The following is a 14,424-nucleotide window of genomic DNA, read 5'->3' as shown; positions in this document are numbered from 1 at the left end:
CTATTGTGGACAATGCAGCTATGAACATTGGGGTGCATATGGCCCTTCTCTTTACTACGTCTGTATCTTTGGGGTAAACACCCAGCAGTGCAATGGCTGTGACCTCATAATTTCTTAATTGCTTCAACTCCAATAACATTAATGCTGCTTCTTTTTTTTTTTTAAGATTTTTATTTATTTATTTGTCAAAGAGAGAGAGAGCACGAACAGCGTGAGCGGCAGGCAGAGACAGAAGCAGGCTCCCCACTGAGCAGGGAGCCTGGCGTGGGACTTGATCCCAGGACCCTTGAATCATGACCCGAGCTGAAGGCAGCCACTTAACTGAATGAGCCACTCAGGCGCCCCTTAACACTTCGATTATAGTGTCATATGTTGCCTTCTACAAATTTTATACATGTCAGTTCTTCTTACTACATTTTCCTCCTCCAGGGCATTGATCATGTTTTTTGCCATTTTTGTACAGGGCCTTGCATAGGATATGCTCACTAGAGAGGAAGTATCGTGTACTAAATGAGATCACAGACTCTAGAGTCAGGATATTAGGGTCCAGACCCTCATTTTGCAACCTATGGGCTGCATGACCATGGGGAAGTTAACTCACTTTTCTATGCCTCAGTTTCCTTATATATAAAATGGAGATACTAACACTATGTATCTCATGGAGTTGCTGAGATGATTACACTTAGAAGAAAACTTGGTACATAGCTAATAAAATACTATTACCAGTTGCCTCCATAAAGGGCAAACGAAAACAGATTTTAATAGGAATTAGGTGCAATATTGGAAGAAAAAAGAGCTCCACTTATTAGGAATAATGATACTGGGAGATAGTCATTTAAAATGGAAATGGGAAGCAAGTGAATTATTAAGCAAATTTTCATCTCTCTTTATTTGTACTGCCCACCAAGGAGATGCCAATGTTATTTATTGATTTTTGCCAGAGACTGGTTTATTTGACCACATGGTGTCACTATCATTGCATGGTGAAGTCATTAGAAGGTCATGCTGAGAATATGTTATTAAAAATTTGGATAAAAATATGATATACATCTAAAAATCCAAAAAGTCATAACTAACATTATTATAATTTTAAACACTTATGTGATCGTGGCAGGTCCTGAGTGTGGGTGGAATAGGTTGTTGCTGGCATGATGTGATGAACGATTCTCTAACATCCAATTTCCTCAACTTTAGTGTTGCATGGTTCTGCCAAAGGTCCTGCTATTATCACCAGTTGGAAATCGGGTTTGTTCACAAAAATCATGTTGTTTCCAGGGGCAACGAGTGAAGTTCCCTCCTGGATACTTGATCAAACCAGTTCCTGCATATCTAACCATTCCGTAAATGAGTAGGACATAGGATTTGCGAGTTTAGATGGAAATGGGTAGGATTGATTTACCTGAAGTCCTTGCTGCCTCGGGAAGGTAGGCTTTAGTAACAGGAGAGGGGTAGTTGGGGTAAGAGGAATTAGGAACCATGGATTGCTGAAAAGAGAGGGAGAGAGTTCTTAAGAGGAACTAGCGTATTTGTACAATCCCACTCAGGCATTTCTCTGAGTGTATTCACACACACACACACACACACACACACGTAATAATTATCGGTAATGTTGGGGAAAATCAATGTCCTGGCAGCAAATCATAATATAATAAATAAACATTAAAAGCTTCAGAGGAAGAGGCCAAGAGTTAAGCAAAGAATTTGTTAATGAACAAATTACTCTTACAAAATATGTCTTGATTTTAAAATGGAGAAAAGGGAGATAAAATATACTTTAAAGACCTCATAATGAATTGACTCATTTTTCCCCCCTGAAACCAGCATCCAGAGACACTGTACCCTTGTCTTCCCCATAAAAAGGTAAACTCTTATGTAATTATGTATGTATGTGCTTCTATGGAGGCAGAGGAGGGAAGAGAGACAGAGAGAGATATATGAGAGAGAGGTACCACAATCCTGTTACTGTAAGCTAGGTTAAATTAAGGCTTGTGATGTTTGCAGTTTCATGAATTCCAAGCATAGCTGAGGTATTTTCCAGACCTAACATGTTATGTATTTGTTAGTACATCTCATGATCAAACCAGTTTTTAAAATAACTGCGTCATTATTTTTTTAAAGAGCATTTTTTGAAAGATATATTTACTTACTTGAGAGAGAGAGAAATGGGCAGAGGGAGAGAGGAGAGAGCCCAAGCAGACTCCCCTGAGATCATGACCTGAGCCGAAACCAAGAGTAAGACGCTTAACTGACTACACCACTCAGGCGCCCCTGTGTCATTCTTTATTTAACTTGTGGTACAATGTGACTGTCAAATATTTTGTGAATAAACCTGTCTTTTTTTGCCCATGTTTTTCTATTTTACATCTGTTTCTACATTTATTATTCACTACTGTTCACTTTATCTTGTTTTAATAAACAATTTTTCTAATTCGTCAAAAGGCTTTTACATTTTGTGTCTTACAACTTGACACTCAGAGTCATATGTGTAAGCAACAAAAATGTTTTCAACACTTTAATTCAAGGTACAAATAAAATTATGTCTGAAAAAAAGGAAAAACAAAACTGTTCCTTTTACTTATTATTTCATAGTATCACTTTATTATTTACCCTAAGCGGACTGTAAACGATTGGATTTTCCTTTGGGTCATATTCTACAATAGTGAATATATCTGATCTGTATCTACATTGATCTACACATAGATGTATCAATATACATATGTATTTATATTCTAGCTTGTCAATAAGAATAACAAGATTCAGAAGCCTTACCAAAGTCCTGAAACTTGATAAAGGGCATCTCCCAGAAACTTCTATCAAACAACAAACTTAATAGTGTAACAGTGGGAACATTTGTTAGTAAAATCAGGATCAAGTCAAGGATGGATATACACTATTATCACTACTAGAGCCCTAGACAATGGAATAAGACCACTGGAAAGAATTAAGAGATATAATTAATATAAAAGATGAGGCAAAACTTTGTGGAGAGAATTTTCATTTATCTTGAAAATTCAAGATAATCAATTGTCAAACTATTCAAATTAATGAGTTCAACAATGTGGTCAGAGGCAAGATCCACATCAATAATGATGCAAGTTCAATGTTAATAGCTTCCTTAGGTATCAGCAATAATTATGCTCATTGAAGTAAAAGAGCAGAGTTTAAAACAACCTAAGTGTTCATTAATAAGGGAGTGGTTAAGAAAATTATGTGTGGGTACACACTATGAAATATTATGCAATAGTTAAATGAATTAATTAGATCTAACTATAAATGTATTGACATGGAAATAGACCCAAGTCCTACAGTTGAGTAATAAAAGCAAGCTGCAGAATAACTTCATCAAAGTTAGAAATAAAACACAAGTTGACTTATTTTCTATAGGCCATATATATATATATATATACATATATATATATACATATATATGAAAATCGATAGAAAAGTCTGAAAGTTTACCTACTGGATGAATAGCAATGGTTATTTCTTGGGAGAGGACTGAGATTGGGGGTGGAAATCAAGGGGGACTTTAATCTCTAGTGGTTTTTTTGAAAGAAGAAAGTACTACTTGTGTAGGTAAAAATAAAAACAATTTAAAAATGCAATAGTTTGCTGAATTCACCTAATCAATTTCACTTAAATTTTCCCATGTTTTCATACATAAAAGGAAATTGCTTTCTAGTTTCTTAAACTTTGATTATTCAACAACTAGTGAAGACCATGAGTTATGCTCAGTACAATGGATACAATGGCAAGCACGACAGACATTGTTTCTGCCCTCCTGGAACTTACAATCAAGTGGGAGAAGCAGATAACAAACAAATAACAAAATAATTACACATCACAAGACATTTAAACAGAAATGAGCAGCAGGGTTTGACGGGAAATACTGTGGTTGAGGGAGACTGCCTGAAATAAGAGACATTTTGATCACATATTAGGCCACAAAACCAGTCTCAACAAATTCAAGAAGATCGAAGTCATACCATGCATCTTTTATGGCCACAGTGCTATAAAACTAGAAGTCATCCACAAGAAAAGATCTGGAAAGACTACAAATACATGGAGGTTAAATAACATGCTACAAAATAGTGAATGGGTCAACCAGGAACTCAAAGAAGTAAAAAAAAAAATATGTGGAAACAAATGAAAATGAAAACACAACAGTCCAAAACCTCTGGGATGCAGCAAAAGTGGAAGGGAAGAGGGAAGTTTATAGCAATACAGGCCTACCTTAAGAAGCAAGAAAAATCTCAAATAAACAACCTAACCTTACATCTAAAGGAGCTAGAAAATGAATAATGAACAAAACTTAAAACCAGCAGAAGAATAGAAATAATTAAGATGAGAGCAGAAGTAAATTATATAGAAACTAAAACAACAAACAAACAGACAAACAAAAAACAGATCAGTGAAACCAGGAGCTGGTCCTTGGAAAAAAATAAATAAAATTGATAGACCTCTAGCCAGACTTATCAAGAAAAAAAGAGAAAGGACTCAAATAAATAAAATTACAAACAAGAGAGGAGAAATAACAACCAATGCCACAGAAATACAAACATTAATAAGAGAATATTATGAAAAACTATATGCCAACAAATTGGACAATTCCTAAGAACATATATACCAAAACTGAAACAGGAAGAAATAGAAAATTTGAACAGATTGATAACTGGCAAAGAAATTGAGTCAGTCAATTATCATATGGTTTCACTCATATGTGGAACATAAGGAATAGCATGGAGGGCCATAGCGGAAGGGTGGGAAAACTGAATGGGAAGAAATCAGACAGGAGATGAACCGTGAGAGACTCTGGACTCTGGGAAACAAACTGAGGGTTACAGGAGGGAGGGGGGTGGGGGGATGTGGTAGCTGGGTGATGGGTATTAAGGAGGGCACGTGTGGTGATGAGCACTGGTTGCTATATGCAACTAATAAATCGTAGAACACTACATCAGAAACTAATGATGTACTATATGCTGGCTAATTATACATGATAATAAAAAAGAAGGCTAAACAGTATTTTAAAAAGCCCTCCCAAATTATATACATGTGGTTTAACCAAAGCCATCTGGAAATAATCCTTCATATTTGTCTTTATTGTCTTCTGGTGCCAAACTGGTTGCATTAGAATCATTTTAGTTTTGGGGGATGCCTGGGTGGTTCAGTCGGTTAAGCATCTGCCTTTGGCTCAGGACATGATCCCAGGGTCCTGGGATTAAGTCCTGCATCAGGCTCCCTGCTGAGCAGGGGAGTCTGCTTCTTCCTCTCTCTCTGCCCCTGCTCATGCACTCTCTTTCTCTTTCAAATAAATACAGTCTTTAAAAAAGAAAGAAAGAAATTGAGTCAGTAATCAAAAAACACCTAACAAACAAAAGTGCAGGACCAGATGGCTTCACAGGTAAATTCTACCAAACAGGTAAAGAAAAACTAATACCTATTCTTAAACTCTTCCAAAAAATAGAAAAGGAAGGCAAACTTCCAAATTCATTATATGAGGCCAGCATTGCCCTGGTTACAAAACCAGATAAAGACATGACTGAAAAAGAGAACTATGGGCCAATATCCCTGATGAACATAGATGTAAAAATTCTCAGCCAAATGATAGCAAACTGAATTCAACAATATATTAAAAATATCATTCACCATGATCAAGTGGGATTTATTCCTGCAATGCAAGTGTGGTTCAATGTTTGCAAATCAATTGATGTGATACATCACATCAATAAGAGAAAGGATAAAGAACCACCTGATCATTTCAATAGACACAGAAAAATCATTTGACAAGGTACAACATCCATGCATGATAAAAACCCTCAACAAAGTAGGTTTATTTTTTATTTTTTATTAAAGATTTGTTTATTTTAGGGAGAGAGAGAGAAAGAGCGCAAGTTGGGGGAAGGGCAGAGGGAGAGAATACTCAAGCAGACTCCCTGCTGAGCAGGGAGCCCGACTTGGGAGCTTGATCCCATGACCATGAGCTCACGACCAGAGCTAAAACCAAGAGTCAGACACTCAACCAACTGAGCCATCCAGGTGCCCCAATAAAATAGGTTTAGAGGGAACATACCTCAACATAATAAAGGCTATATGAAAAACCCACAGCTAACATCATCCTTAATGGGGAAAAAACTGAGAGATTTTCCCCTAAGGTCAGGAACACAATAAGGATGTCCACTCTCACCACTTTTGTTCGACATAGCACTGGAAGTCCTAGCCTCAGCAATCAGACAACAAAAAGAAATAAAAGGCATCCAAATCGTTAAGGAAGAAGTCAAACTTTCACTATTTGCCGATGACATGATACTATACATAGAAAACCTGAAAGACTCCACCAAAAAATTGATAGAACTGATACACAAATCAGTAAAGTCGTAGGATACAAAATCAACATACAGAAATCTGTTGCATTTCTTTTTTTTTTTAAAGATTTATTTATTTATTTATTCGACAGAGATAGAGACAGCCAGTGAGAGAGGGAACACAAGCAGGGGGAGTGGGAGAGGAAGAAGCAGGCTCATAGCAGAAGAGCCTGACGTGGGGCTCGATCCCATAACGCCGGGATCACTCCCTGAGCCGAAGGCAGACGCTTAACCGCTGTGCCACCCAGGCGCCCCTGTTGCATTTCTATGCACCAATAATGAAGCAGCAGAAAGAGAAATTAAGTAATTAATCTCATTTATAATTACACCCCAAATAATAAGATACCTAGGAATAAACCTATCTGAAGAGGAATAAACCTACAGAACCCAAAGATCTGTACTCTGAAAACTTTAAAACACTGATGAAAGAAATTGAAGATGACACAAAGAAATGGACTTTCCATACTCATGGATTGGAAGGACAAATATTGCTAAAATGTACTACACAAAGCAATTTACAGATTTTATACAATCCCTATCAAAATACCAACAGCATTTTTCACAGAACTAGAACAAATAATCCTAAAATTTGTATGGAACCACAAAAAAACCTGAATGGCCAAAGCAAACTTGAGAAAAGCAAACAAAGCTGGAAGCATCACAATTCCAGACCTCAGGTTATATTACAAAGCTGTAGTCATCAAAACAGTATGGTACTGGTACAAAAACAGACACATAGATCAATGGAACAGAATAGAAAACCCAGAAATGAACCCACAACTGTATGGTCAATTGATCTTCAACAAAGCAGGAAAGAATATCCTAAGGGAAAAAGTCTCTTCAACAAATGGTTTGGGAAAACTGGACAGCAACATGCAAAACAATGAAACTGGACCACTTTCTTACACCATACAGAAAAATAAATTCATAATGTATTAAAGATCTAAATGTGAGACCTGAAATCATAAAAGTCGTAGAAGAGAACATAGGCAGTAACTTCTCTGACAACTGCTGTAGCAATTTCTTACTAGATATGTCTCCCAAGGCAAGGGAAAGAAAAGCAAAAATGAACTATTGGGACTGCATCAAAATAAAAAGCTTCTGCGTAGTGAAGGAAACAATCAGCTAAACTAAAAGGCAACCTACTGAATGGGAGAAGACATTTGCAAATGATATAAGTGTTAAAGGGTTAGTATCCAAAATATATAAGCACTTATACAACTCAACACCCAAAAAACAAATAATCCAATAAAAGTAGGCAGAACACATGAACAGACATTTCTCCAAGAAGACATCCAGATGGCCAATAGACATATGAAAACATGCTCATCACCACTCATCATCAGGGAAACGCAAATCAAAACTAAATGAGATATCACCTCACACCTGTCAGAATGGCTAAAATCAACAACACAAGAAACAGCAAGTATTGGTGAGGATGTAGAAGAAGGGAAACCCCTCTTGCACTGTTGAGGGGAGTGCAAACTGGGGCAGCCACTGTGGAAAACAGTACGGAAGATTCTCAAAAAGTTAAAAATAGAACTACCCTATGATCCAATAATTGCACTACTGGGTATTTCCCCAAGGAATACAAGAACACTAATTCAAAGGGATGCATGCACCCCAATGTCTATAGCAACGTTATTTACAATAGCCAAATTATGGAAGCAGCCCAAGTGTTTATTGGTAGAAGAATGGATAAAGAAGTTGTGGTATATATACATACACATATATACAATAGAATATTATTCAGCCATAAAAAGAAGGAAATCTTGCCATTTGCAACAACATGAATGGAGCTAGAGAGTATAATGCTAAGCAAAATAAGTCAGACAAAGACAATACCACATGATTTCACTCATATGTGGAATTTAAGAAACAAAACAAACAAGCCAAGAAAAAGAGAGAGTGAGAGAGAAACCAAAAAAATAGACTCTTAACTCTAGAGAACAAACTGATGGTTCCCAGACGGGTGGCGGTGGGGGGATGGGTGAAATAGGAGATGAGGATTAAGGAGGGCACTGTGATGAGCACTGGGTGATAAATGGAAGTGTTGAAGCACTGTGTCTACACCTGCAACTCATATTACACTGTATGTTAACTAACTGGAATAAAATAAAGACTTTAAAAAAAGTAATGCTTGGAGTCAAATCAATAGGACATTAGGTTTAATGAGATGTAGGAGTGAAGAAGGGGAAGGTATCAAGTACTTCCAGGCTCAAGGGCAGGGAAGAGTTTAGTGAAATGGAGGGACTGAAAGGAAGCCAGTGTGGCTAGAGCTGAGTGAGTGGCGGGGGTGGGGAGCTGTGGCGGTGAGGAGGCAGGGAGGTTAGCGGAGATGAGGTCAGAGTGGTAGGCTGGAGCAGGTGGTTCAGGGCTAGGTAAGGACATGGGAAGGAGTTTGAATTTACTCTAAGTGCCATGGGAAGCTACGAAAAGATTTTAGACAAGGTGTGACTTATCTTTTCTCAAAAGTCACTTTGGCTTCAGTGTAGGGAGTGGCCTGGAAGAGGACAAGAGAAGCAAAATCAGTTAGGAAGTTATTGCAATGTTCTGAGGATAAAGTCTTGAAGATGAATACAACTAGACAGATCTGATATTCCTTTGAAGTGGAACTGATTACTTTTCTTGAATTAAGTTCTTTATGTGTATATCTAAGTCTAACCTTAGTGAAGTTTTTAATTATTTTCTCCATTTATATACTATGTTTTTATTTCCTCTTTCATTTCTAAAGACATTTTCCCAAAACATTTTGCATTTGCATTTGCTGCTCTGATTAAACCCTTCCTTTCCCTGCACTTACTTGCTCTGGAGTTGATGAGTTTGGGGGATTCTGAAATCCTGTAAACCTTACCCTGAAATCCCCTTCATTCAACACAGGCAAAATGATAAAAATATAAGAACCATTTTATCCCATCCAGATTATTGACTTGGCTAAAATAAACTGCATTCAAGCCTAAGCATTTCTTAAGGCAATTTATCTATTAATAGCATCGTTCACTTTCAGGACCTGTTTGCTTATCCAGTAAAGTACTTAACAGGCTCCAACTTTTAGACTTTAATAACAGGCCTTTTGATTTTTCTTGCATGTCTGGGACAGAACGGGATGGATGTCTGAAACAATTGTGAAGGGTTGTTAAGACGTTGTGTCATTACTTAAGGATACCATAAGCATATCCTCCTGTTCCCAACACCATCAGAGGGCGAAGTCAAAATAGACTGCAAATTGGGCAATGTTGAATTAAAGGTTCACCTCCAAGCATTAGGCTAGCCATTATTCCTCCTCAGTGGAAGCTCTTCTCAGACCAAATTGCCCCCTTCAGAAAAAAGAAGCTTGCTACCAGGGAGGCTATAAATAGACTAAGGACACTCTGTGCCCACATCTTGAAACCATGAGAGCAAGGAGTGCAGGGGCATCCTTTATGCTTGTTGGGGACCTTGAAGGCAGCCTAGTGGGGATGAGGAGGCCCAGAAATATAAAATGGTGGTGGTGGTAGGCAGAAGGAGGAGAATGTATTTGTACCACAGTAAGGCAAGGGCATAGTGTGTTGTCAGTGAGAAAGGGACAAGCAGCCCCTGACATCTGGGACCCAGCCTGCCACTCTCAATTGGGCCTTGGTGTTTTCTTGTTGAACATAAATAGTCTTACAGAACATCAACATTAGGGAAGGTAGCTCTGCGATCATGACGGATCAGGACAAAAATAAGACCACTCCATAATCATGTCTGAACATAGTCAAAATATGAACAGTGTCCAACCCACAAAAATGATGAAACATCTCCCATCCTGGCTAACATGAGTGACTATTGTTTCTTTACCAATTATTGCTCTAGCTTCAGGTCAGTCTTCCCCACTTAGGGATAATATTGATTTAGAAATCCAACTAAGAGGCAGCCCATGGAATGGGAGAAGATATTTGCAAATGACACTACAGGTAAAAGATTAGTATCCAAGATCAACAAAGAACTTCTCAAACGCAATACACGGGAAACAAATAATCAAATCAAAAAATGGGCAGAAGATATGAATAGACACTTTTCCAATGAAGACATACAAATGGCTAACAGACAACATGAAAAAACGTTCAAAATCATTAGACATCAGGGAGACTGAAATCAAAACCACATTGAGATACCACCTTACGCCAGTTAGAATGGCAAAAATTGACAAGGCAAGAAACAACAAATGTTGGAGAGGATGTGGAGAAAGGGGATCCCTCTTACACTGTTGGTGGGAATGCAAGTTGGTACAGCCACTCTGGAAAACAGTGTGGAGGTCCCTCAAAAAGTTAAAAATAGAGCTACCCTATGATCCAGCCATTGCACTAGTAGGTATTTACCCCAAAGATACAGACGTAGTGAAGAGAAGGGCCATATGCACCCCAATGTTCATAGCAGCATTGTCCACAATAGCTAAATCGTGGAAGGAACCGAGATGCCCTTCAACAGAGGACTGGATTAAGAAGCTGTGGTCCATATATACAATGGAATATGACTCAGCCATCAGAAAGAACGATTACCCAACAGGCAGCAGCATGGACGGGACTGGAGGAGAGTATGCTAAGTGAAATAAGTCAAGCAGAGAAAGACAATTATCATATGGTTTCACTCATTTGTGGAGCATAAGAAATAGGGAAGATCTGTAGGAGAAGGAAGGGAAGAATGAAGGGGGGCAGTAAACAGAAGGGGGAATGAACCATGAGAGACTGTGGACTGTGGGAAACAAACTGAGGGCTTCAGAGGGGCGGGGGTGGGGGATTGGGATAGGCCGGTGATGGGTATTAAGGAGGGCATGTATTGCATGGTGCACTGGGTGTTATATGCAAATAATGAATCATGGAACATTGCATCAAAAACTGGGATGTACTGTATGGTGACTAATATAACAAAATAAAAATTATAAAAAAATTAAAAAATTAAAATAAAAATATTTTTGATCCTTGAGTACTCAGGAAGTACTTATTGAATGCTAAAGTTAACTGCCTTGTTTTTAATACTCTGCTTGGAGTCAGACGTTCAGATGACTGTGTGCATGCCTTTTGGTGGGAATTACTTTAAGTGACCTCTGGTAAATCTTTTAAAATCAGTGGCTGGGTACCCACATTCTGCTAGATGTTGGCCTCTACTGCACGTTGTAAAGCAAGTTTTGAAAACCGATCTACTATTTAGTTTGGGGCTTTAGACTTTAAATATAGTAGGGGAGTGAAAACAAGGTGATTGTCCCTGCAAAAGGAAACCTAGAGCACTCAGAATCAAAGTGGAAACATTAGGGAAGTAGGTTCCTTAGAACAAGTTTAGTTTCTGATTTTCATGAGAAGGCTGTCTCTCTTTATTTCTACAAAAATAAAAGTCATCTGTAAAAATGTAGGAACACTCAGGGAAGGCTTCTGGAGTTCTCTGAACTTTAAAAGAAAAAAAGTGTGAATGCCTGAGTTCTGGGAGTGTCCAGGATATGTTACAAAAGGTAACGAGTGGAATTTTGTACGTTTGTATACTTTGTACTGCTGAAAGACCATCTTTACCTGGTGGTTTGATACCCAGAGAAACAAGGAGCTTGCTTCTCCACGTTAGTACTAAGCTGCCATATTGCACGTGTACAACCTGCATGTTCCAATTGCTACTAATCTTAACACGTTTGATTTTCTTTCTTTTACAATTCTGAAGTGTGTTGAATTTACATTAGTTTCCTTAGGGGCCAAGTTTGGTGGTGATAATCTATTATTATCCTTTTATTGTGTTCTTCCAGCTCTTACCCTGTTTGAAATTATTATCATTTTTTTTTCTTTAGCCGTCCGGGGGTAAAAAATACCCATTTTCACCCATAGTATAGAAAATTTGAGTAAGAAATCTACTTCTTTACTAGTTTAAACACCATTTGTTTGGAAAGTGGCATTGTTTTACAAAACAAATAAAATAAAAACAGTAATTCTTGGAAGTAAATTCCAATATAAAGTTAATAAATTAGATGATTATATTTACTTATGAAGTCCTAAGTAAATACTTCTAAGGGAAACTTTTACTTTTGGTGTAAATTTCAGTGTGATCCTATTTCTACCGTGCCTTTTCCAATGTAAAAATTTTCTTAGAGAGTAGTTTTATATGTATTAGTCCCACAAACAGTTTCAGATCTCGTACACACACAGGAGATAGTTGAATTCTCATTTCTGTAAACATTTTGCATACTTACAATATGCTATTGTTTACTCATAATAATTAATCAGTTTTGTAGTTACTGCATACTTGAATCCGTACAATCCTTTCTGCTTAACAAAAAATCAAACTGAAAAGCACAAATTGAAAATGGAATTAAAATATTTATGTTTTCTTTAATGTTGAGGTCAGGTACATTTTCTTCAAAAGCAGTTACATAAGAAACAGTGAGCAAATGAACAAACTAAGAAAATCGTGAAAGAAAATAGGGATCACTCCATGAATTGCTTTTGTCCTCGGAACACATTAATTACAAATATTAAGTTATAATAGTAAAGTGATCCCAAGTAGTGCTGGGCAAAAAATTTTTTAAGTAAATCGTTTTATAATGTCATTGCCAGATCCTAGAGTAATTCTAGATAGAAATAGCATTTTAAGATAAACAAAGACATAAACTCTCTTTGGGACTTGGTCATTACTTACCGAAATTTGCCATCTGTATCGTCTGGTTGCCTGTGTCTGGAACATTGAAAATCACAACAGCATCTGCGTTTCTTCTGCCCGCTGCTTGAATTTTTTCTGAAAATGTACAATTACCTCTTTCTATCAGCGCAATCCACGGACTGTTAGTATTAGTAAACTCAGTGTTGTAGTCACAGGCTTGGTAGTTACTGTTCTTAGGGATGCTCACCACCCCCATAGCGTTAGCCACTGGTGAAGCTAATCCATAAACACCGCATTCGCACCTCTCTATTGTAGTGTAGTTGCTGGTTTCATTGTAATAAGTCACAGTCACATAAGCATTCATAGAAAAAGACGCTGTGATTTTAAATAAAAAGGTAAAAATTACAAGCAGCCGAAAACAACTGGACTTATTCTCCTGGTTCATTGCTCATTCATCTGAGCATAAAACTTTAAGATGTCTGCTGGTATTTCCAACTATCAGTCACCATTTGTCCACTCAGGTCCCTGCTAAGCAGAAGTTTGAAATTTCAGTTGCAAGTAGGTAACTGATCTCACCTCTAGCAACATAAGCTCTGAATACATCAGCTCTATTTCACTTTAGTTATCTACATTCTCCCTTGTCTGCCCCTCCTCCAACTGTACACACGTAACCTTTAACCAGGACTACCTTAGCAATAAATAACACCATAAACTTTATTCTACATGTCAACTTATCAGGATTGGGTGACTTCCTGCACTGAGATTTTTTTTTTTAATGTGCCGGCTAATGCACTTTCATAAACATGGAGTGGATCGGAATGAGGAACTGGACTCTTGGGAATCCCACGTGACGAGGCAGAAAGTCACCTCTCTCAGAATATCTAAAACACCAAACTGGTTTTCCAAGTCCTGCTGAAATATGCTATCAGCCAGTTCAGCCAGGAGTTAAGATCCAGAAGTTTAACTGCTATGGTAGGAGTAGAATTGATTTTATAGCCTCCCCCCTCTTATTTCTTTGTGGAATTTTTCTTAACAGGCTCCCCAAGGAATATCTTCTGCCACCTTGTTTATTCGTTGAAAAGCAAACATATTTCAGTGGCTAGGGATCCTTTCAAGTACAGTGCCTTGCCCATGGCAGACACTCAAATATTTGTTGATTGCCCGATACCTGAGCTGCTGCATTCCATTAATTTTTATGTTCCAGGTATTATACTGTAACAAAAGATTGGTCAAGGTTTAATTTTGAATATTTAATATTTTTAATTCTGGTGCTTTCAGATGTCTAGACAGACTTATTTATTTCGTCACTTCCTTTATTGTAAGCTCTGCTTTTAATCAGGAGTGTAACTGATATGTATTGCTGAGGGGTCAACTGGTCTGGGCAAGTGGCCGGGATAGGGAGATTGCAATATGTGCCAAGGGCTGGTGAAGAAGTAGATAAATGGACAAGACGACAGAGATATCAGGA

The 14,424-nt window shown here is 37.7% G+C and overlaps 1 protein-coding gene across 1 annotated transcript in view; it reads right to left on the bottom strand.

Annotated features, from left to right (window-relative positions):
* Positions 1-13,614, bottom strand: part of RNF128 (ring finger protein 128) — a 94,141-nt gene extending 80,527 nt beyond the window's left edge. The window contains exon 1 of the mRNA XM_011229123.3: positions 12,996-13,614. Within this exon, the coding sequence (XP_011227425.2) occupies positions 12,996-13,401 (406 nt within the window). The 5' untranslated portion in view covers positions 13,402-13,614. The remainder of the gene's footprint in view (positions 1-12,995) is intronic.
* Positions 13,615-14,424: the final 810 nt, after the last annotated feature.

This window comes from Ailuropoda melanoleuca, chromosome X (assembly GCF_002007445.2).
Source record: "Ailuropoda melanoleuca isolate Jingjing chromosome X, ASM200744v2, whole genome shotgun sequence".
Lineage (NCBI taxonomy): Eukaryota > Metazoa > Chordata > Mammalia > Carnivora > Ursidae > Ailuropoda > Ailuropoda melanoleuca.
Note: the sequence above shows the minus strand (reverse complement) of the source record. Positions and strands in the feature narration are given on the sequence as shown.